The 24294-nt window shown below is 42.8% G+C and overlaps 1 protein-coding gene across 15 annotated transcripts in view; it reads left to right on the top strand.

Moving 5' to 3' along the window:
* TNS3 (tensin 3) overlaps positions 1 to 24294 on the top strand; it is a 265299-nt gene that overhangs the window by 20128 nt on the left and 220877 nt on the right. For 2 of the 15 annotated variants that reach the window (XM_068936093.1, XM_068936094.1), the window contains exon 1: positions 17917 to 18205. The exons of 5 other annotated variants lie outside the window; for them this stretch is intronic. Coding sequence is in view for 1 of the 10 variants with exons in the window: in XM_068936086.1 (XP_068792187.1) it covers positions 16874 to 16912 (39 nt within the window). In the remaining 9 variants the exon portion in view is untranslated. Of the gene's footprint in view, positions 1 to 16858; positions 16913 to 17385; positions 17509 to 17572; positions 17588 to 17916; positions 18206 to 24294 lie in introns of those variants that run through there. 8 more of the 15 variants (XM_068936088.1, XM_068936090.1, XM_068936096.1 and 5 more) reach the window with 6 other exon arrangements.

Genomic DNA, 24294 nt, shown 5'->3' with positions numbered 1-24294 from the left:
CAGAGTATTTCAGCAGTCAACAAAGAGCAGCAGAAAAGCTGTAGTTTAAGTACAGTCAGATGTGCTACCCGTGCATTGTAGATACTCACAGACAGACATAAATCTATAGCTAGCCAGGGTCATATAGCATAGTTACAATTAGTTCATGACCACACCGTGTGAATACTCTGGAACAACTTGGGTCCAGTCACAGAAGGATGCTTTTTTGGAGAGTGAGGCCTGAAACACCGAGCCCATGGACCTGTGTTAGTTTTAATTCAACCCCAACCACGGTATTTCAGCATTGAGCACCTAGAGCTGGGAGCAGGGTGCAGAGATAACTGTTTCCTTGCCTGTGTTACTCCTAGGTCAGCGGTGGTCCGTCTGTGCTGATCGGACGGGTTGCTCCAGCACTCGCTGGAGCTCTTAGCGGCACGCTTTCCTCTCTGCTCCGTTTTCTGGGAGGACTTAATATGTGGGAACAGTGTCCATGAATGCACAGCAGAGCCTCAGAGGAGTTTCAAAACCAGGAAGACATCCTACAAAGAAATGCAAGACAGAGTCACCTGGATGGTTGGCAGGAGTATTTTGGGTCCAGCAGCTCTTGTTAGATCAGTGGACATACAAGTCCAGGGTGTTCCTTCTGCTTGAGCTTTATGCTGAGCCCACCCAGTCATGTCTGCATTCCCCTGTACCAGTATTACCTGGGGTTTCCCCATTGCCTGGTATATTCCTGTCCACTGTTACCTCAAATAGTAGACCACTTTAAAAAAAAAAAAATATATATATATATACACACACACACACACACACACACACACACATACATATATACTGATTTCTTGCCTTATCCTGCTTTTTGTAGTAGCAGAAAAACTTTGCTCACTGTTGTAAGGAAAAGCAGCAGAATATGCTTTGACAGTTCAAACTTCAGACTGCGTTTGCAAAGATACTCCTGGAGAAACACTTTTCGTTATTATTCTGGATGTGATATTCATTTCTGGGAAGTATTTTGAATTTTCAGGAGGAAGTGTGCATTTTTTTTGACAGCAAAAAGTTAAATTCTGCTTATTCTAGGATTAACTAAGCCAGCTCAGTTTTTATCTATATTCTGGTGTTTACATGGTTTCATAGTGGTTACTATGGAAAGCTTGTAATTTGGTCTCCTTTCGCTATTGCTCCATCCTTTTAACTCTCCTTGGTTAACCATCACTGCTTCTTCTTTCCCTGTGTATGCTTTTACGTTCCTTTGCATCCTTATTTTTTAAGGTGAATGTGTATTGTTTTATTTATTGTAGCCAGAATAAAACAAACTATAACATAATCCTATGCAAATCATCTGTTTTTAAGATGATGATTATGTAAGTCAAGAAATGACAACGTTAAGGTTGCCTCTGCAAAGAACCCAAAGGAAGGCAAAACCAAAAAGCAAACCCACTACCAAGGAGAAATGCAAATATCTTTTCTTCAGGCATCTAAATAGTTCTTCTCTGACCGGCAGCCTGATAAATGTCAAGTTTCTGCCTCAAAATCCTAATGAATGACATCTATCACAAAGAATTTTGTAACTGGAAGAGTATATTTTTTTAAAGTGGCCCATTTCTGTGCCACTTGATGCAGAAATGCTTAAAAAGAGGAAGGCTGGGATCTACCAAACTGCAACCTAAACAGAAAGTTTATAAGCAATTGAAAATTGCCCCCAGGGAACAGAAACATTAGTGGTAATTACAGCTGTTGCAATATACTCTGCTTTTGGTTTTACTAAGTGTTTATTTCTTCGTGTGTGATCAAGGCTTGCTGTACTGGGGACAGAGGTCTCTCTGGGTCAGGCCCCACTTTCCCAAGAGCCTGACTTTCCTTTTTACCAAATTCAGAGCCGTTTCATACTGTGCTGCAGTGGTGATGAAAGACTTGTAGCAGGGGAGGTGACTCTGAAGGGGCTGCAAGCACAGAGATCTTCAGGATGATATTCCCACTTTATTACTCCTTTCAGCTTGCATTTCTGCTGATTTTTAACTTGTAAGTAAGCTATCGCCATAAAATACATTGTGTCAGCTGTCAAACTGATGCCGTTATACAGCAAGGGTGATGCTTTCCAAGCCTCTATTCTGTAGTGTGAAGGAGCTGTAGCACTCAGCTATGAATCCCAGGGCCGTTTCCATCCACTCCCTTGGGCTACCAAGGCCAGCGCTTTACTCTGAGAAAGTGAAGCTCCGTTTGCTAGTTTCTGTGCTTCTCTGCTGTGATTCACTTCGTACCTCTCCGAGTTTGATCAGTGAAAATACAACAGTCCTCAATTCCTCTGGTACTAGGAAAGGAGCTGCAAGACGTTAGAGGCAGCATGTTCAGCGCTGACAGAGGGACTCGTTTGTCTCAAATGCTATGGTATCGTCCTAACCCAGAGGAAATGAATAAGAGACAGAAAAACTTCTCTTCCCTGAGGTGTGCTTGTAAGTTGATGCTAGTCTCGGTCAAAGCAACACACAACCGTAGCTGGTGAACGTTTCCTTCAAAGGAGGCTATTTAATGTTACCTTCTGCTTAGAACGTGAAGAAAGAGCAAACGGGAGACTTTGCGCTAGCGCAGAGTTCAGTCACAGGACTTCAGCTGTCTTAAATATACTCTGCTCTCCCAGGCTCCCACCCGATTTATGATCCTGCCCCTGGTGAGGGAGCAGGTAGGAAGGCAGGAGGGGGGAAGGAGGCATTGTCGAGTGGGAGAGGGGCGATTTAGGGCATCTTGCCCTGCTGTGTCCCAGGGCACCTGGCAGGAGGGAGGGGGGAGGCAGAAGCCAAATCTTCAGCAGGTCTGTGAAAGACGGAGGTGAGCTCTTGATCTGTGTTGCTCTTATCACCTAAGAACAATGCTGTGCTTGAATTCAGCTCTGGCAAAGGCAATTTTTTTCTCTTTTCTGCTCTCAGGGCTGAAGCTTATATTTCTTTACTGTGGTTTGGACTGTGGGGAGGCAATTAAGTGAATGCCCTTCGGTTTGGGAAAGGAGAGAAGAGAAGCAGTAAGTGCATTTCAAACAAGTAGTTCAGTAAGAAGCAAAATTAATTAAATCTGTTTTCCTGTGCTTTAGTGTCTTGAGATCAGTCTCCTAAATAAACTCTAATGATGAATAAGGATGTGCTCCCACTATGGTCTTTTTTTTTTTAGCCAACTAACTGTTTTCAGGAAACCTGGACTGTCTTGAAGGCACCCTTTCTTCAAACTATGCTCAGGGTTGAAGTCTGTGAGTTTGAAAGCTGCTAGAGAAGATACAGAAGTCAGAGAGACCAAGCAAGTGTGTTTGTGTACTCACAAATAATAGTTAGGAGATGAAGCTGGAAAAAAAAAAGAAAAAGAAAAATGCATTGTGCAAGGCCCCCATAGCCTGCTTTCTTGCAGTTGGATGTTTAGGCTCTGCAGCCTCTCACACTACAGCTTGCTGTGAACTTTCAGCTTGTCACAAGCATTATACAAGCACATGTTTTATAGTAAGCTGGATTGCTTCTGGGAATAAATGAACAACTCCAGCCAAAGCTGAGTCAGGAAAGTCTGGCAAAGTTGCACGAGAATGGTCTGTAACAGGCAAGTTAAAAAAAAACCTCAGGCAGTTCAGATGCCACTGAGAGGTACTTTTTAAAAGCGGTATGTATAAATTCAACACATTTACATCCTCTTTCATGATAATTAACCATCTAATGCTGTTGAATATCTTGTATAAAGGATATCCAGGCTACAGGAAAAAGTGCTACTGGAATCTTTATCTTGCTATAAAAGCTTAAGTGTTTTTTGCCCTGATTTAACTCTGGTTATTCACAGTTTCTTTTATCAGTCTCTCTGTCAGGGCATTATTCTTCATAAGGTGGAACTAAGTCACAGAGAGCTTCTGTTCTGTTGTCCAACCTCATTGTTTCCCGTATGACACTGGAAGCTCTCCTGCAATTCTGCCTCGCAAATTCTCCAAGACAGTCCAGGCTGTGCTGATTGTGGGTCAGGTGAGGACAGATAGGAGAGGGCCTAATGCTTTCCTTTCACCCAGCCCATGTCGCATGGAGGAGGGCATCTGGATAGAAGAGGTTTGATTTCTGCATCCAAGACTGAAGTCTCTCTCCTACATGCCATTAATTTATCTCCTGGGTTGTCTCTATTTGATGGCATCATTTGATGCCAGATCTCATCCCCAGGAATCTTACCTGGTTTATATCCACCCAGTCTCTTTATGGCATGCTTTAAATGTTGGTTTGAATACCTCAAGCTGTTCAGGTCAGCTCCTCCTCAAAAACATTTTCTTTTTTTCTACTATGTAACTGCTTTTCCTGGACCACTGAGGCCAGTTCTAATTCCTGCTGTAGCTTTTGTACAGTGCCCCTGATCTTTGTGGCAGAGGTGATCCAGGATGAGAACTACGTAATAATAGAGACTCCAGGGGCAGCCTTGGGATTTCTGATGACTTTATCGTTACTATTTGGCTTATAAAGCACTGGCACAATTACACAAACTCTGTGCCAGACTCTTTACCCTGAGCAGTTAGAAGAGGAATAGCAGTCGCAGCTGAGCAGCCATGGGAGCATTTGTCCCATGTGTGCACTGGGGAGAAGAAAGCTGCTGACCGGCAGGGTTGAAAGGGAGCTCATCAGATTCTCAGATCAAAATGCTCAGTGTAACCTCAGAAATTAGGATGATTTGGTTAAACATCTGAATGGCCTAACCAGCTTGACTGGAAGAGAGGGCCTGAGGGAAGGAAATTCGTCTTTTCAAGAAGATTCTTTTCTCAGCTGTCAGCCATAATTATCTGCATTTCCACTGTATTAAGGAAGCTGGAAATCCACTGTTCATTTTGACCTTCATAGTACAGGCACTGGTATATTGGTAGTGGTTTTCCATGTGATTAACTGAGACACAGCTAGTTAGGCTGACAGTGTGTTCCAGATGTTGTCAGTGGCTAAATCCATGATTTAAGTCTGCTTTTTTTCTTACTAGTTGGCACTCTTTCTTTCTCTATTTTGTTACTGATATTTCTAGATAGTGAGAAAGAGACTCGTGCGAATAGAATTAAAGAAGTGGTTGATGTTTAATCTTTTTGTGGATTTTTTTCCTTCCCCTTTCACTTTATATTCAGAGAGTGATTTTTGTTCTACTGTAGCTCAGTGTAGCACTGGGCATATTTGTGTTGCTTATGCCTTGCACTGTTGATTGAAATGGAGGGGATATGGTGCATGTGAAGTGTATATAACATGAGCTGAATGGGAGTAGGTGGTTTAAGACACACAGTGGTGTTTTAAGATACAGAAGTAGCATCTATTTAAGAGCTGCCTTTGGAGCTGCAGAAGAAGGTGCCAGAGAGTATCTGTGGGGGCCCTTGACCTTGCCTGCAGTGTTACAGTTGTCTGTCTGCAGCACGGGGGATACTGAAGTCCAGAGAGAGGAGACTTTTAAATCCTTCAAGATCAGACTGTCATCAAAGTGAGGGCCAATGTTCTAAATCACTGATAAAGACTTGTACAGAAGGAAGATGGTAATATTCAGGGAAGTTTCTAATTCATGAGTTAGTCTGTTACTTTTGTAAGATGCATTCCTCTGAACACTTGCACAAAGTGTTTGTAGAGAATTATTTTTATACAAAAAGAAAATTAAATAGGAGCAACTATCTTACTGATAAACTCAAAGTTAGTTGAAACAAAAGGCAAGGTTAAGTATGAATATGAGATAGTGCTAAAAATGGAATGAAGGGCACAGAAAATTACAAGCTTAGCAAAGGAGAGAGATTTGAAATTACTATGCAGATACAGACATTTGTAAAAAACCCAAAGGCTTGAGCCAAGGAGAAGGGCAGAACTAAAAGCAGAATAAAGAGTTAGGAAGTAATGTAATTCTTCTGTATGTGCTACCTAAAGTTTATATGTAAACACTCTGTTGGCAGAACGGCGTCCCAAATCTTGAGGCCTGCTGGGCTCATAGGGCAGGTAGTGGCTAGGAGTGGATTGCCGTTAGGATGAACTGTGCTGCTGAACTAGGAAATGGACACATTCAACACAGAAAAAGGTGGACATCATTGACAAAAGTCAAGCAAGTACAAAAGTCAAGCAATTACAAAGTGCCAAGGCTGTAATAGTAACGACCTCCTTGGTGTCCGAAGCGGAAGATAACAAAGAGGTGGCGTAAGGCAGAAAACACAGTAAATACAGAAGAAATGAAGGCCGGTGTTGATCCCAAAGGGTCTTCACTGTGAAAAGAACAAAAAGTGTAACTGGGAATTCCACTAGAAATGAAGAGTCACTGTTGGGTAAATCTGATTTCAAACCATGGCACTCTTCAAAATCAATCAGTCCGTCAGTCCAAGCTCAAGATACATATTTACATGATTCTCTGATTTCTCCCTCCACATCAAAAATGTTCTTAAAGGGGGGCAAAAAATCCTACCTCTAAAGTTTTGGGGAGTGTTTTCGTGCTAAAATGAATACCTGAAGAAGTTCCTCTTATTATTTGGGTGGAGAAGGCAGTGGCTGACAAGATGGGACTTACAAGATCTGGACATGTTGTGACTAATATTATGCCAGGAAAAAATTGTTATATGTAGTTGTAAAGTCAGTCTACTTCACTGTTTTTTTTTTTTTTTAATGATGTATATCCTTAACTATTGTGATAATTAGTGAAAAATGGGATGATGCTTTGGATGCAAAGAATAAATACATGGATTTAATTCTACCTCAAGTCACTGGTATTGTGATAAACTGTTCTTATTTACCTCTCTGTTCTAATGTAGCCAGGAATCAGTAGTGAGCAAATACTGTTATCTGATCAGTACTGTTCAGTGATCTATGCAAAATAAGCTGTGACCTTAATCCAGCTCATACTGCACAGGTGTCTGGTTTGAGTGATTATTGAAAATCCAGCTGAAGTGGTGTTCACTCAGCATTTTTGGCCTTTCAGCAATTTCATCAAAATGCTGACATTTCATCATAATGGTCAAAAAAAAGGTTGAATGGGCCAATTCTCTGATGGAGGAGGTAACCTCTGTTCAGTAACTGCTGTTGAAGTACCTGGGCAGAACAGTACAAGGATATTGCACTGCTGGTTAAACCCAGAGCTGGGGTCTAAATCAAGAAGAAAATAACCTTCCTTTGGACAAGAGCATTCCTTTTTCTTGCGTTGAGCTGTATTTCAGACATATCATTAACAAATGCTGAACATGAGATCTCCCCTCCATTTCTATAGCTATAAATTGTCGAGCAGTAGTTAGTACAGTTCCTCAGGGCACAAGAGTCAAGGCTGCGTGGGGTGCAAACTTGAGGTTTCTGTGGCCACATTTGCAAACAATAAATGCGTTCTTGTCTTCCTTCCCTTCCCTTGGAGAACAATTTTTTTGTAATCTGGTTAAATGGTACAAGGATTATGTATGTGTGAATGTATATATAAATAAATACACACAATATATAAATAAATACACACACACACACACACACACACACACACGGAGAAGTTAAACACAAATGAATCGTTGAAGGTCGACAGTTGCCTTATTGCTGAGTCAGCAGTAAGAGGCCCTTTTTTGATACGCCAAAGAGCTGTTTTCTTGGTTATGTTCACTCAGCTGAGTTATCGGAATGTGACTGGAAAGGCTGCTTGAAGCTCGTTAAGATGCTAACTGAAGTATCCAAAGGCATATTCACTGCTCATACTGTAACCAACTCCTAGCATGCATCAAGGTAGCTTGATAAGTCAGCTTTAGATGTCCTGTGCAGTTATAAATACAAAACTGTGATCCCAAAACACAGTTTTTGGTGTATATTTCCACCAAAATTTCCAGTTTTGTTCTTTTTTATGAAGTGTAAATTAGAAACTGAGAAGCCCACCAAGTGTGCCTCTTCTAGACCCACTGAACAAATCAACATTACTGCAGTGAGTGTTAGAAGAGAAGGGGAAAATTTGCTTGGAAAGAATAGTCACAAAAGTCTGAGTCACGCAGTTCGGCTACCAATCTGCATTTGTCTGTTACTGCAGTAGGCGTAGGTCTGATCCAAAATAGCCACAAGCTTGAGAGTCGAAAGAGAAACTTCCCCTTATTGCACAAAAGATTTGAGTATGAGATGACTTCCCTTCTTTTGGGCTTGGTTCTGTTCTCTGTACTTACGAAACTAAAGCACTTTACTTAGCTCGTTTCACGGGTGCTGCTTTTGGAATAAAGAGAGAGCAGGAAGATCAGGCCCTCTAAAAATCTGACTTACGTGAGCCTTCTATATGAATTTTGCTGCCTTAGCAAACAAGTAAATGTGCCCTGCCCATAGTGACTTTCTGTTGGTCTAGGCAACAACTTATTCTGCCTCTAACTTCGGGAAAGTGGATCTGCTTAATTGTACTGTTTGTTCTGTCCTGAGTCTTGCAATAATTTGGTATTTTTGTAAAGCTCATGTTCTGAAGGTAAATAAATAATGCATTAATCTGAGTTTTCTTTAGTATGAGGAAGGTTTCTGGTTCTGGAGAAAAGCTTGCAAATGTGAACTCTCCGGGCTAAAACAAACAGTTAGCAAAGAAAAGGAATTCAGATCAAGGTTATGTCTGAGGGAAGGGGGAGTTTGTCTCATAATTTTGTCTTGCTTGACACTGTAAAGTTGGATGGGCACAGCCATGTCAGTTTGGAGTCTTTTTAGGAAAAATCACCCCTGCTAAGCTGATGGGAGCTCTGCTGACAAAGCCCTCAGCGTAGCTGGAGGCCTCGAAGCAGAAGAGTTGCTTTGCATGTGTGGCTAACGTTGTTTGCATAGGTGAGACGGCAGTACTGGCAGAAGAAATACTTTAGGCCAGTGCAAGCCAAGTCTGTGCTAGGACACTTCGTTAGCACAAGCAGATCAAAAGTGTTTGGTCGTACAAATTAGTGGTTCCCAAACTCTGCCCACGAGGTCAAGGGCTTTCTTGGGTATCTGAACAGACCTAGAAACAGCTCATGTCGATGCTTCTGCTACTGTGAAAAGTGGTGTATAAGCAAAGTTTAGAAGCTCCTGCTCTACAACATGTAGGACTAGCGTACAAAGGTAGGAGAGCCTACGTAAGAGATTTGTCAAAGGTAGTTTTGGTTGTCACAGATCTGTATGCTTACAGTGGTGGTATTACTTGTGAATACGTGAGTATTTGCAAGGACACAACCGTTTCTCAAATACTACTCTAACAATGTTAAATTGGGGGCAGAGCAATGTAAGCAGGTTAGCAGTGTTAGCAGCTCAATGCCAATGAAATTTTCTGTAGAAAAGCATATTCTAGTATTAACACAGCTCTATATTAATCTCCTTTTCCTTCGTGAAACATCGAGATTATATTAGATTTATGTTTGAGGTCATTTTTTAATTTGCAGCAGCCTATTGCTTTGATACCAGAAAGGGACAAGGGTGTATCAGTCTTTCAGGTTGAAAATATGGCCTGTATCTTAACCTGAGTAAGCCAGCAAGTCAAGGAAGGGGTTGTTTTGGAGTATTCAGTTTGTTTTCACAAGGGTATTTTTCAGTTTGACCTTGTGCCCTTTTTGTCCTTACCAACAATGTATACATTAAAAAAAAAAAAAAAGTATGATACCTGTATGTTGAGATGCTGTAACTATTCTGGTTCTGTCGATTAAAACAGCTGTCTACCTCACATGCATACTTGTCTATACAACAAACGCAGAGACCATGTAAGTCCTGTAGGACTCCCCACTTGGCCAGTTTGTGTGCTGAAGAAAGGTAATACTTCTGGAGGCCTGGTCTAACTCCTGTGCAGGAGAAGATAATAAGGGAGCAGGAGGTCTGTTCAGGTTCTTTTCATCATTCAGCAGCGTGCCCAAGACACTATCTGTCAACAAAGTTTTATTGTCAGAGCTGTTGTTGGCCTACAAGGCCGACATCACTCTGCTGCTGAAGTCCACGTGTCCTTGCTAGTGCTGCGTGTGTTGTAGTCAGTAGCCAGTAGCTTCTTACTCTGAAAAAGACTTTGTCTCGTTTTTTCTTACAAGTGGCATAATATAAGAGGTAAGTGAGTGTGTAAGTGGAAAATGTGGACAGCCGACTGATAGGACTTGCGGCTGCCAACATTACACGGGAGGAGGCTAAACTAATATTTTCCAGGCAGCTGTAGGGAAGTCCAGAAATCGCTTTGTTTGGAGTGGTGCTTTTCTGAGGCAATGAAATGCAGCTTATGTCAGGGCAACATTTCAGCAATAATGCAGCACTGATTTGATATAGAGAATTAAGTTTCTCATTGCTAAAATAACCTAGCAGTGGCTTACCAGGTGGGCTGGTAGGAGAACCAGAGAAAGGCCTGTGATTCTAAATCCTTGTTTTCTTCTCTGGGCCAGTCCTTAGACAAGGTTATGTTTTATTCAGCAACATACTACTCACTGAAGGTGAAGGGTCTATTCAGCTGGTATTAGCTGAGAACCCGGCAGATGAAGTCTCAGTCTGAACTACATCAGGAAAGTGCTATTTATGTGATTGGCAGTAGCCACTTGCTATGAATATCTTTGTCTCTGCTTGTTTAGGGGTGGCATAATTTAACAGGTAAGCAGAAAGCAACTTTTCACAACTCACTGGGAATTTTGAACTGTAAGAAAATGTTTTTGTCTCCATTTCATGGAGACAAGGCATTGACAAGGCAATGAGGACCAAAAATGTAATAAAATTATGTTAAAGCAGTCTCCATCCCTACCAAAAAGATTTCTAAGAGAGAATTTTTTTGTTTTCCTTCCTAAATTTTGCTTGGCAGGTGCTATGCTCTGAATCTGGCATTGTACAAGTAGCAAATGTGGTCCCTTGTGTTTTACAACTGCTGCTATGCTAAAACTTTTCCTCCTCATTCAAAGCTCTCCTGGTTTTGGTTTGCCTTGCAGAGCTGAATAGCAGTCCTGGGAAGATACATCAGACTTATTTTTGTCTCTTGTGCACACACGGTCATGCTGTTCCTCTGTTCTATTTTGTTATAGTTAACTGGAGAATTTTTTCCTAATTCATTGTACCTTAAGTTATGTTACTGCAACTCTCCTGAAGTCATTGGACAGAATCAGTGCTCCCCAGACTTGAAATTGGTGTGTCCCCTCCTCTCCCATCATTCAAAGTGGGGAAGAAAGGAATATTTTGATTTATAAACACTGGAGTGTGAAGTGGAGGGGAAAGGATATAGGAGTTTGCAACAGGATTTGGTGCCTGGACCCTGGAGGCTGACATCTGTCCACTCACAGGAAGATAATTTTTTAAAAATTGGTCTTGTTGGATCTCCCTTTCATAATGAAAGTTTACAGGTTAGGTTCCCCTCTTTGGGAGCTCTTCTTTGAATCATGCCCTTGTGAATTAGAAAGCAGACCTCAGATCCCCTGAGGAGGGAAACCACCAGCCCTATAATCTAAATGAATGATAGATGAGCTGTTCAAATCCTGCCTGTTCTCGTGCAGCTGACATTGTAATGAAAGCTGAAGAAACTTCCTTAAATGGAAGAGAATATGTAAGGTTGTAAAAAGGAGCCAGGCAATAGTGGAGCCACTGGACAAAGGTGTAGGCTCCTCAGGGCACAGCCATTGGTTTTACCTATTACAGAGACTTAGCATACTATGCTTAAGAAGGGCTAGTTAACAAGGAAACCCTGTGTTAAAGACATTTCCTGTTTGCAGTACTTGAAGGATGTGGCTATACCTACCTTTATCTAAAGAATCTTATTTTCAAAATAATCTCTGAAAAGACAGGGAAAACCCAACTCTCTGGCTCCATATTCTAGAAGACAGTGGTGGCTAACCTGTGCTCCGTGAAGGGTCTAACCATACATGCAAACTTGTGGCTATTCAGCCCCAAGGAATTATGTGAGCTCACTGGTAATCGATAACTGATACCAGTGGACCGTAACCAGGAGGAAGGATGCTATGGAGAAAGCTTGCCGTCTGGTTGGTTTAAGGAAATCCACCCATCTCCACCAGTAATAAATGTATGTTCATAGTTATGTTGTTCATAGGCACACTTGTACAGCAGATTCTGTCTCAAAGCTGTTATTGTTAAAAAAAAAAAAAAAAAAAAAGCAAAATTATTTGTCTTGGACAAGGCCCAGTATCACTGGTCATACCAGTCAGGAGTCCAAAGGAGATATGGTGCAGGACCATGTAGGGCTGGGCAGAGTGGCTGGGGAGCCCTGTGAGTACTCTGGGAGGTCAGTGAGAGGCTTTGGGGAGCTGGGTGTCTTGGACACAGGGGGCTGGTGCGGATGGCGCTGGGGGATGTCTATAAGTACTGGAGGAAGTGGACAGCCAGGGGCGTAGAGTGGTTAACCACAAAGTACTCGGGGGATTCTCAATAAAAAGTCCCCTGCATGTTGTCCTGAGTTGGGCCTGGTTCGCTGCGTGAAGGAGGGAGTTTTGAGGGTGGTAGTGGGGGAATATATCATCTTGAAGCTCCTGTGCCGCTGAGAAAAAAATTGAAATTGCCAGTGCTAAGAATACACACAGAGTGAGGCACTGACTCTTGATAAGGCCTGTTATGATATCGTGCTCTTGGTTCTCTGTTTCCCCTCGAACTTTCTGTAGCCACTTGCAGCAATTTTTGTATACACTGCACTAAATTTCCAGTCACGTTGCGCTGAGTATATGGTATGTGGCATTTGAGTCTTCGTTGCCTCCTGTCACAAGGGTTGAAGAATTGTGCAATTGATCTCTGTGTGGGGAACTTCTGTCTGAGTCCTGTCAGAGGATTTGATTCAGTTCTGAGAAGAGTAAAAGGCAGGAACTGTATTGCACTTTCCTCCTGATTTTCTCTGTGTCAAGTAATGCTTGGCTTACCCCACCCAGTACCACCAGACTCATGTTGAAAAAGCATCTTCGGGAGTGTATTTTTTGATGGAATATAGTAGTGCTAGTATATGTTATACAAAGCATCAGTTCTGTGATGCATCAGTGGCTTTTGTGCAGCTTTCACAATTTCACTTTTAAACTTGCCACTGTAGTTTCTTCTTAATGCTTTTTTATTTCTTTCAAGATAAAAAAGAGGAACAGTTGCAGGGAACTGGAGAATAACAAAATGTGTATGAGATAATATAAGGAACAGGAAGTTTTTGTTATATCAAAGTATTGGATGTATCAGATGATATGAGTAATTACATGTACGCTGCACGTTGTACCTTAACTAAAAGGGGTAGTAAATGAGCCTACTTTTAAAAACGTGCAGTCCCAGTTGTACTTTTAATACCTATTTTGGGTGTTCCTGTACTGTCCTGTAGTGGGCGATGTAGACATGCCCTTTCTTCTGCTTTGCAAGCTGATAACCTGAAAAATTCAATCATTTGTTGGGAAAATGTGGTAAATTAGTACATGGAGAAAATATTGGAAATGCTGTGCAAGATGCTGCTCCTTATTTCTGTGCATTATAAAGAATCAGAGTACAAAATGGCAATTGCATTCATCATAGATTTTCCTCAGCTCGCTGGACTGAAGTTATTCATATGGTTTACAGAGGGATTTTGTATTTTTGTTTTGGTATTGCACCAATTGAATATTTCAGAAAGCTGGATTTTATGTTGTCACATCTGTAATACACCACTAGTGTTTTTCTGGAATCAACAGATTCAACATGAGCTTTTTTTTGACCACGAAGGACATCATGTTCCGTACCAGTAAATTGATGTTGGAACACAGGTTGTGTGGGTTGATTCCTAGGAGGTACAACATGGGGTTAAATATCAAGTCAATTGGTAGCTTGAAAGTATATGAAATGGTGGCTTAATGCCCACAGTTGACATATGCAAGGGCAGTTCTGTAAACAATACATGAATGAGTTGATTATCACTTGTACAGCATTGCAGATATAAGTCTGGATTTGTTTTACTGAAAATGAAAGAAAACAAAAAAGCCTAAGTTACCATAGAGCTCTGCTTTTTATTTCGGGGGAAAAAAAAGTAAGCATTGTTATTTAGTGCTTTTTTTGCACTGATTGCTCATGGAAATAATTTAAATCTGAAGTCCAGACTAAGTTTGAAATTATTTCTCACTGTGTTTTTTTTAAGACTAGCTAGCATCTAAGTAAGATAGTTTCCTAGCAATCTTCTCCAAAACAGAGCAATAGGTTCCAGGAACTGCCTAACTTGCAGATGCATAGAGAAGTGCCCTGAAAGAAAACTTGGTAAACTGCTTATCTGGGAAACTAATGCAAATTTTGGCAGTACTAAGTACTGGTTATCGTTTGCATTTGCAGAGCAATCCACACACCATTTTCTGTTCTCCTGAGGGAACTTGAGTGTTTAGCTGTAGGTCAGATTTAAGAAAATCCAGGCTGATCAATTGCATGCTCTCTTATAATGCCACTCGGATTATTTTTTTATTTGTATAAGGTACTTTTCTTTCTGTACATATTTTACAACAGTTCTATTTGAAAATACTCTAGTAGAAAAGTAAAACTGTACTGTTTATCTTTGTTATCCCTGAAGAGGTCTTACCAATGGAAGGTAAAACTGTACTGTGGGGAAGTAAGTGTTGCATGAAGAAGCGGGCCTGTGGTGCAGGCTGAGCTTTAGTGTTTGCTGGGCATGCTAGAATACATAGCTGCTGGGGTGACATTTATCAAACACTGTAAATTTTTATGCTACTGTATGTGTTAAGAATCATTAAAGAAACTCCAAAGAAGCTATTCTCTAGAGATCTCTGACACTAAGGTTAGATTACAGATTTGAACTAAATGTTCTGTTTTGAAAGAGCGCACCAAGTTTTGGGAGCCTTGCTCAACAGGGAACTTGGTATCTGTCAAGTATTCTTGACATAAACGTGACGTGCATCTGTGTGCCTTATGAGGGGTTATAAACCTAACATATGTCAACAGTGTATCTGTATATATTGTATGTACATGAAAGAACACTATTTTGGTTTGGAATTGTGTTGTCTAAGCAAAATAGCAACATGTAGATAGGGCTGAAAACCATTTTTCATGCTGTGCCCTGATTTCTGCGTAACTTTCTCTCCAAGTTCTTGCTTTCTAACAAGCGCAGGTGGTTAGCTTCAGCTCAGTGATGACCAAATGAGTTGTCCCTCTTCATTCTGATTTAAGAAGTTGTATTTGGGTAACTAAAACATTACTCAAGGCTGGCTGCTTCTGTAGATACCAGTAAGAATAAAGCACCGTTCTAAATCAGGGGCAAATTGCTTCCAGCATGTAAAAGGTATGAGTCACTACAGTCACTTCTGATACCCTGTTCTTTGGAATTTTTAAGTGTTTGCAGTGTCATTAAAGTACAACACGAGCTGCTTTTTGATTAGTAGTTTAGCTTAGCAACTCCCTTCACACAGCAGAATCCTTGATTCAGCAGTGTGTGTCTGAGATGAATGTTTAACTTCGAGTCACTGACTGCACCTCTGGGCGGGTTCGAATATGATCAGAGCTCTTTAATCACATGGATTTTCCCCTTGCCCTCCTCCCGTTCTTCCCTGTTCCTAGTAAAAGCGAGAAGGGGTGGAATTCAGTATATAAATGTAATAATAACTTCTTGTATGTTCAAGTCCTAATTATTTGTCAAAGCCATGCTTTTAATATATATAAACAACATGCAGTTATACTAAGCTAATGCTGTGGCAGTAACTCTGTGTATTGAACTTCCTGACACTGAGTCTTCACATGATATCACAGATGGTATGCAAAAATAAGTTTTTTTTTTTTTTGGTTTGTGCCATTTCTGCGCAAAAATATGTCCATCAGCGAGCTGATATCTGCATACATACGCAGTATTGCCAAACTTCAGGCATTTCAAAATCATGTGTCAGAGTTCAAAATCACATGATAGTTTTAAATTTTTAAAATATAATAGTTTTTGCCTTCTGTTTTTGGAGTCTTTGGGGTTCAAGTTTTGAAACTTGTGCTGTAACCTTGAATACTAGAAGCTGATTGTAATCCTGTTTTTCTCTTAAGCAGTGCTGAAATTTTCAGGTAATCATGCGATCTGTGTAATGGGGCTTTAAGAAAACACCAAATACTGTGAGGCTCAGCAAGGTTTTAAAGTGGCTGATTGTGTACACCTGTGCACTGCTGATTAGGAGAGTGATCCCATTCCCAGAGTCTCTTAGCTTGATTTAGGGACACATTAGGTATTCCTTAAGCATAATCCCTATTGTGCTGTCATGCAGATGGCACTGATCCAGCAGAAGGTTTAGGAGAAACTGTGTCTCTGAGAACAGTGAGATGCAGATGTCTAAGAGGTCTGTAACACGTGTTCTCTTTCTCTGGTTGGAACACAGAAAGAAGAGATTTAAGATGTGATGATGAATAAAGGATTTTGATTATGTCTGGCTTCTAAATATGCCAGAGTTTCCCTAGGCATACTGGATAGTTCTGTGCACATGAGACTAAGCACTTCCAGGACCTGGTTTGTCTTCTGTTTGCCTAGTGTTTATGTTGCTCTCAGTGAGTATGTGAATGTCATTGCCTTCCATATGTTCACCTTTTTGTCTGTTCCCATAATGTGAAGCACTGCAAAAAGTAGACTTGGATTTAAGTGTCGAAGGCCAGCCTGAGATGAGTGCCCACTGCTTAGAGAGGGAAGGAGGACCCCTGAGAAATGAATTTGCGGATGTTAAGCACTATATTACCTAAATGGGCCAGGAGGAAACGCCTAGGGGTAGGATGGGCTGCAAATCTTGCCTCTGTATCTATTGCTGCTTAGGAAGCACATCCACGAGCTTGTTTCTGGATCTGTGGCTGTTGAAGAGAGGCTACGACGAAGTCATGTTGGTATGGCAAGTGCTCTTCTACTCTCTGTCCCAGCCGTAAGAGGGGATGATCAAATCACTTCCTTTGTCCCTACTGATGTGCATCCACCCCCCAGGAGAGGCCCCAACTATCAGCTGATAGCATGATCTGGGTTAGGCCTCTCAATCCTGTTAATTAAATTCCACTTTGCTTCAGTGCATATTTGATTATTTACGCAAGGAATGAGCCTCAGGTTATGCCTGTTCCAGCTGAGTTTCAAGGTAACTTTTGGGATGAAGTTCTTCTTCACCCTAGGAAGGGCAGCAACCCCCGTTTCTTGCATGGGGGGTGGGGGGGGCGAGAGCTCAGCTGGCTGAAACGCAGGGAAAAGGGGCAGTAATGCTTCTATTGCCTCTCTGTCCTGCTCTCGAGCGTTTTTTACGTCACGTACGTGACCCGCTCCCGCAAACGCTGGCGGTTGTGAGCGGTCGGTGCCGCAGGTACCGCGCCCGTACGGGCACCTGCCCGCGGGGGTCTGTAACGCGCCTGGCCGATCTGTCTGGAGCCCCTCGTGGCGAGCTGAGGCGCTCGGGACGGCGCGGGGCCCCCTCGACGCCTTAAGCCGCTTTTGACGCCCTTTTCCAGGTACCCGCGGCGGAGGCCGCGCACGCCAGGCCTCGGGGGGCCCCCGGGCTGAGGGGTGGCCGGGCCGGGCCGGCCGCGCCGCTACCCCGCCTCCTCCCCAGCCTGGATGGAGGCGCTGGAGGTCTCTCCGGGGCCGGCGGGAGGGACCGTAGGACATAAAAACAAGTGTGCGCGGGGCCGGCGGGGGAGGGGATCGGCCGCCGCCGCCGCCTGAGGGAGCCGCGGCAGCGAGGTGAAAACTTGTGGTGCTGCTGCTGGCCGCGCCGGCGGCGGGAGCGGGAGCGGCGCCGCGGCCGGGCCGGGCCGGGCAGGTGGGGGTGAGCGCGGGGGGGGGGGGGGGGGTCCGTGGCTGAGGAGGCGGGTCAGGGCTCCCGGTCCGGGGGGGCGGCTCCTCCGGGCGCGGCGGGAGGTGCTCGGGCGCGGCGCGGCCAGGCGAGGCCGGCTCGGTCCGCGCTGAGCCGGGCGGCGGCGGCAGCGGCGCCTCTCTCGCCGAGTGGCGGCGGGGCGGGCGGGCGGGCGGACGGGCCGGAGCTCCTCCGCCGCCCTCGCCCTCCCGGCGCCTCGCCTGCCCGCCCCGCTCCCCCCCCCCCCAAACCCGCGGGGCAGACCTCTGCGGGGTGGGCGGCCGCGCTTCCGCAGCGGCGAGTCGTGCAGCGGGCGGTCAGGCTTCGCCATCGCTGGCTGAAGCTGTCCGCTGCCTTACGGCAGGGACGGGTCCGGCTCTCTGGGCACTGCGCCAGCGCTTTTCGCGCTGAAGAACCCGAAGGATCGAGGTTCGGGGTGTCCCCGTGTCTGCTGACGACCAGCTCCGGCCGTGAGCCGCCTGGGAAGTCCCTGCTGGGCGGGAGCAGGTTTACGCGGCTGCGGCTGCAGAGCCGCCGTCCTGCGAGCCCGCGTCGCCGCCGGGTCACCCCGGTTCGTTACCAGCGGTAAGGAGTTGCGCCCTCAGCCCAAGTGTTTTGTTTCCAAGCTTAGCATTAAGGGATCGTTACAGCGTTATAAATCCTTTTTTTTTCTTTTTCTTTTTCTTTTTTTTAACTCTTTGTATGGTAGGCGGTTTATTACACTCCTGCATCAAGGAGCGCCTGGAAGCGGTCACTGCATTTGCAATAGCAGTGTTTGGGTTTTGCTCGCTATGAAATGAAGCAGTGGTGAGACCCGAAAGGGCTAAAGCTGCACGGAGAGGACTTTGGGTCTGTTTTGTTTGATGTTTGATAGGAAACTTCTGGATACTGCTGAACACCGTGACTGATTACAGATGTCTTAAGCTGGCTAGTTTTTAAAAGAAACTGCTGCTGTAAATTAGTGAAGATTATTGTATGGAGGGCCAAATGGAGCTTTTTCTGAGACTAATGAGATTCTTGATGGCTTTGAAGTTGCAAAATAGAACTTCTGAAGTATGGGAAGTAGTTTTTTTTTTTTTTAATATTAAATAGCTAAAAGGATTTTTAGCTTCCTGGAATTAAATTGATTACTTCTCATAGCTAATGTTTGTCGGAAACCTTGATAAATCATTTCATTTATTGACGTACAGGTGCTTAAGAGTCCGCACTGCATTGCCAAGAGTTTTCCACAGGTTAAATTAAAACATTTCCTCTCTTAATATGTGTGAATGTGCCACAAGGAACAACTATTTAAGCAGGTAATGGCATAAGTGGTTCGATCCGTGTTCCTTGCAGTTTTTGACTTAGTCCAAAGATCCTGCCTGCAGTCCAAGTTTTTCTCTGTTAAACTGAACAATTGTGATATTTTTGGATGCTCTTACTGTAGGTATTACCTTCTCTAGCCTGTTTTTGGTTTTATTTTCCAGTCATGCAGAAAATATTTATAGCTGGAGCAGAGAAAGAGTTCCCTGTGGCGGGCTCTTTCTCTGGCTGTGTTGCTTGCTGAGCGACCGTGGGTCAGTCTCGTACGCTCGTCAAGAGATGATCTGTCTCTTTGTCCGTATGCTCTATGGCTAGAAGTAGAGTTAGTGTCGCTTTGAGATCCTGAATTACTGTATTCTTCTAATCTTCTGTGTAAGTTTCTTCAGGTTGGAAAAGCTGGTGGAGAGGTTCTTCATCTCTTTTGTATCTCGTTTTCCTTCTTTGGAAATTACCCCACTGACAGAACAAGGCGTTATTTTGGAGAGATCAGTGAGGCTTATTTGAGTAGGAATGTTAGTATAATTACTTGTGTATCTCCTAAACATACTCTTAAAAAAACAAAAACAGAGATGGTAACCAAAATAACAAGCAGTGCTAAAATTGCAGAGCAGGTGTAATAAAGGAAGAACAAATCTGGTCAAACATTTGCAGTACAAGCAAGTTAATCTGGAAGTCAATAAACATAATAAAAGAAATACAGTGGTTGGCTAGGCGTTTAGTTTTAGGACCTGGTGTTCTGCTTTGCTCCTACTCAAGCATTTCTAGGGGAGTTTTTCTGGCTGTGAGTTGCGAGGTCAAGCTGTTATTTGTTCACATGCTGTGAGAATCTTCTGATCCCCATCAACACACTTAACACGAGAGAGTAATTTGAATTGAATATGGGTTTGTATGTGGCATAACACTTGGTGTTGAGTGGGGTGAAGACTGCAGACATGCATAAGTGTACATCCTATAGGGAATGAACGATTACTGCCTTAGCAGTGGGTGCTGGATGTGCCTCATGCATCAACTTTGCAAAGCTTGTCAGAAACTTATGGCATAGTTTTGGGGGAAAAGAAGTACTGAAGGTGCTGGCACACAGCTGTTTTTCCGTGTTCTTGTGATGGGAAAAGTGCCCTATGTGTTGTGCAACTCTGTTTACTGTAAGCACACTTTGGCATGCTTTTTTCCTTTAAGTGTAACTTAAAATACTACCTGGCTAGTTTGAGTCCCAGTTCTGAGGCTGAGTCATTGAGTAAAGTTGGGAAGGTCACAGTGGAAGTGTTTATCCAGCTGTTAAGTAAGGTACTTATCTACCTCACATTGATGGCTTAAGAATTAAAATGAATTGCTTGAGTGAAATGGCACCATGGAGAAAATCCTGTTGCCTCCCGTTCAGAAATGTCAGACCTTTTTAGCATGGAGATGTGAGTGACTAAGCCTCACCAGCGTCGAGGAAGGGAAGCCTTGAAAAGAAGAGCCTTTGCAGGTCAAGCTGCCCTCTGCTCCTGGCCTCCTCTATAAAGGACTCAAATATAGGACTTAAAGGCACCCGGAAGGTTCCAAATCCAAGCTACAGCCCTTACGCGTCAACAACATCTAAGCTATTTCTGAAGAACCTGCTCTTGGACAACCTCTCCTGACGGAGATTCACCGGTCTCCCTAGGTGGCCGTGGAGGAAGGAGCGTGTGACAGGAGGAGCGGGAGAAGGGAGCCAGCACTTCTGGCTTCTTTTTGTTGTTTTGTTGGTGGTGGGTTTGTTTGTTGGTTTGTTTTGTTCTGTTTTGTTTCTCCTGGCCTCAGCATCTTCGTGGCTGGAAGGCGAGAGGAGAGCAGGTGCCTGTAGAAGTTCTCCGAGGGTCAGTTCAGTCCTTGGAAATCGTTTCTTATGGTGTGGGCCTGCCCGGGGATGGGGATTTGGGTGTAAGTATTTGCAGGTGTTTAGCAGTAAATTATTTTACCAGGGGTGGCGGGTGGGGAAGCAAGCATCCTGGAAATGTCAGGGCTGTTAAAGTTTTGGCAGGCCAGTGTTCCCAAAGTGAGGCCTGCCCTTTGATGAATGAAAACTGAGTTTCACAAAAGCGGTCTGGAAGATGATATTTCACACCTGGGATAAAGCAATCTGCTACCCTGCTCCTTGTAACGCTCATAGCAACCTGACAGGAGCGTACTTCATAGTATTCATCTTGGCTTTTAAAATTAATCCTTTAGTGCAATGCCTGGAATGGCAGAATAAACATAATGAGTTATATTTGATAAATGAGAGAGCCAGGAGGTTGAGTTAAGTTTAAACTATCTTTATGGCAGTGTGGGAGAGTCCACAGTGATAATGGTAATGCACTTTATGCATGTAAGCTTTTTTTTTTTTCCTTTCCCCTCTGCTTGATATGGTAATAACTCTTATTTATATATTTCACAATGTAATTCTGGTTTTAAGGTGCTAATTTTTTGCATAGTTTAAAATAAACTGAACTTGCACACTCAGGACTACTTAAGTTCAGGGAGAGGGGTAGAGCTGTTCTGTGCTTGATGCATTAAGGCAGAATTTCCATAGCCTGCAGGGTCTATTGCAGTGATCTGTCGCTGATATGAAATTAGCATTGCCTTACTTCACAGGGACCAGGCTTTCACCATTTTTTTTTTCTGCCCATTCTCTTATCTGATTACCCTGCGGGTACAGACCTGTGTGATAACAAAATTGAGATAATGAATTGCTGGAGGCATAAGGTGACAGATTGATTTGCAGTAATCTAATGGACAGGTGTGTTGATGCTGCCTGCTTCCAGTCCACCTCCACTGGAAAAGATCTGAGGAAGTTAAACAGCCTTGGAGACAGAGGAAGGGAAGATGCTCTTATGCCTTTGTAGTTCCTTAAGCTACATGGACACTCTTTTAGCTTGGGGGATGCCAGAAAGAGGATGTCTAATCCATTTAGGAATGTATTTCTTTGTGATTTTGGGGAATGAGAAAGAGAATGGTCTTGTTTAGAGAGCAGTCCATTGGGTTTACATATTCAGGAGGTGCTTGCTCTAAAGCTTTGCTTTTTTTATTTAATCTATCATTCCTGCATTTATTTGCTGAAAGACAAAGGTGGCGGTGATATCTTTTAAGCCTTAACCACAGAAACAAACAACCAAAAAAGTGCAGAGATGAGGGCATCTGTGTTTTCCACCCAGCTAGTTAAAAACTATATGCTAGTGGATAGAGTGAAAAAGGGAGGCATCATGCTTTAAACTAACGAACCTGGAGGCATATGTTTTTATTTTCAGTTAAAATGCTATTTATTTATTTTTTCTTCAAAGAAGATGATTTTAGTTGGGTAAGCTGTGGAACCTTGCAATGTAAGTGAATATGTAGTTCGTTCTTGTCTTGAAAAATCATTATATACAATGATTTCTATATTATAGATATAGTATCTATAATATATGGGAAAACCACATATAAATATATAATCATATATAAAACTTTCAACCTACCATCTACCCTCTTGTACCTTTCCTCCTGTGTTTTCGACTGTATTTTTTTGTGAACACATTCCCATAGCTCAGAAGAAGGGTGTTTACAGCTGTCTTTTTAATTGAAGTAAAACGAGTTGTCTTCCTTCTTCCATAAGTCTTTCTATGCCTGCCTTTTTTCAGCAGCTCATAATAATGAAATCCATTGAAGAAGATAACGTACAAAAGAAAAAAAAGTGTATAATTTGACCCGGACAATTTACATTTGGGTAATATTGTCCTGTTAGATATGAGGTTATTTGTAGAGAAGTTCTCTCTGGCAGTATTTCTTTGCACCAATAATAACCCCCCCCCCCCACACACACACGTACATGTGCTAAACGAGAGGAGATGCAATTCCTGCCTTCCTTTCCCCCCCCCCCACCCCCCAAAAAAAAAAATTGGTTAGTTTTTTATAAGGCTTCTTGACTACCACGTCAGGGCACTTTTCTGCATTTTGCAGTTTAAATTGTTGATTAATAGTGGGTTTTTTTCCAGGTGGTAACACTGAGTGTTTCTTTAGGAACTTGAGACTGAAAGAATTTAAGTGGTTTTACAGATTTAGTATCAGTACATTAGTATTGGCATTCTCTTGTATGGACAGTAAATTTAAAGTGAAGACATTTGCAGAAGATCCTATGCTTGTCTTGACAAAGTGAAGAGCAGAATCTTGTTTCCCTGTTTGCTAGCAAATGCCATTCAAGAAAAACTGCTATGCTATATACTTCTGTTTAAATACAATGTAGCTAGCTTTTGGTCAGTAGAAACTATGAGTTAAATAAATCAGATATTGTTACTGCTATTTTAATAGGCACCATGCTAATTACAGTGGGAGACTTTAATAGGAAAATGCTATTCATTACATTAGAAGACTGTTAGTGCTTGCAGGTATAATCATGAAACTTGCTTGCCCATATTTACCTACTTAGTCTGTGATGCTTTGGACTGGCTGTTCTGCATTCACTAACTTGGAAGTTGTTAGCTGGTCTTCACTACAGCGTGCTGTGCTCTGTTGTCCAGAAAGGTGATTGTTCATGTCGTACAAGACTTCACTGGTTGTGAAACCTCCTTGAAAGTAACCAAGTTACTGAAGCCATGTTGCTCTCTACATGAGGTCTGAAGAACTGTCACGTGCTTAACAGTTTTATAGGTATCCATGGCATAAGGCTATCCAAACTGAGCATCTCAGCAGTTACTGTTTCTCATGCAAGGATTTCCGTGTCAGGCTCCATAACTTCTGTTTGGGCTATAAACTTATCTCTTAGAAAAATGCCTCATCTAGTAGTGTGTGTTTCAGCAGCATCACTTAAACGCTTGAAGCCATGTGTACTGAGGTAGGATGTATGTATGTATAGTTAGGCAAGCTGAATTATTCTTCTGAATTAGTACAGCTTTGTTTCATGACAAGTGATGAGCAGAAGCCTGGATTTTATGTTAGGTGTATGCACCACAGAATTGTCGTGGTTGGAGGAAGCCGTGGAAAAATAGCTGTCTGTGTAACATTGATGAATGATTCCCGTTTTGGGATCTATATTGTGAAAGAATCAAATTATATCATATGAGCAAGTACCCTCCTGGGGAAGGGTAAGTAAGATATTCTCTTTCTCACCCTTTCACCAACTCGTGCTGCACTTGGCCGGTCTGCTTTGTCTGCGGGGCTTGAGGCTGCTCCTGGAGAATCCACCTCAAGGTGAAAACTACACTGCACCGTGATGCTGGGGGATGTTCATTTCTCCTAATCTCCTGTGGTACAAGACTTCTAAGCCAGGACAGCAACCTTCTTATTTCTTTGGGGCCTACAGTCTCCTATTAACCTCACATACAGCAGCTTCCAGGACCCTGGGAATAGGGATGAATGCTGTTGATTGGTCAAAAAGAAAGAAATGTGTACCTCAAACT

This window comes from Struthio camelus, chromosome 2 (assembly GCF_040807025.1).
Source record: "Struthio camelus isolate bStrCam1 chromosome 2, bStrCam1.hap1, whole genome shotgun sequence".
Taxonomy (NCBI): domain Eukaryota; kingdom Metazoa; phylum Chordata; class Aves; order Struthioniformes; family Struthionidae; genus Struthio; species Struthio camelus.
Note: the sequence above shows the minus strand (reverse complement) of the source record. Positions and strands in the feature narration are given on the sequence as shown.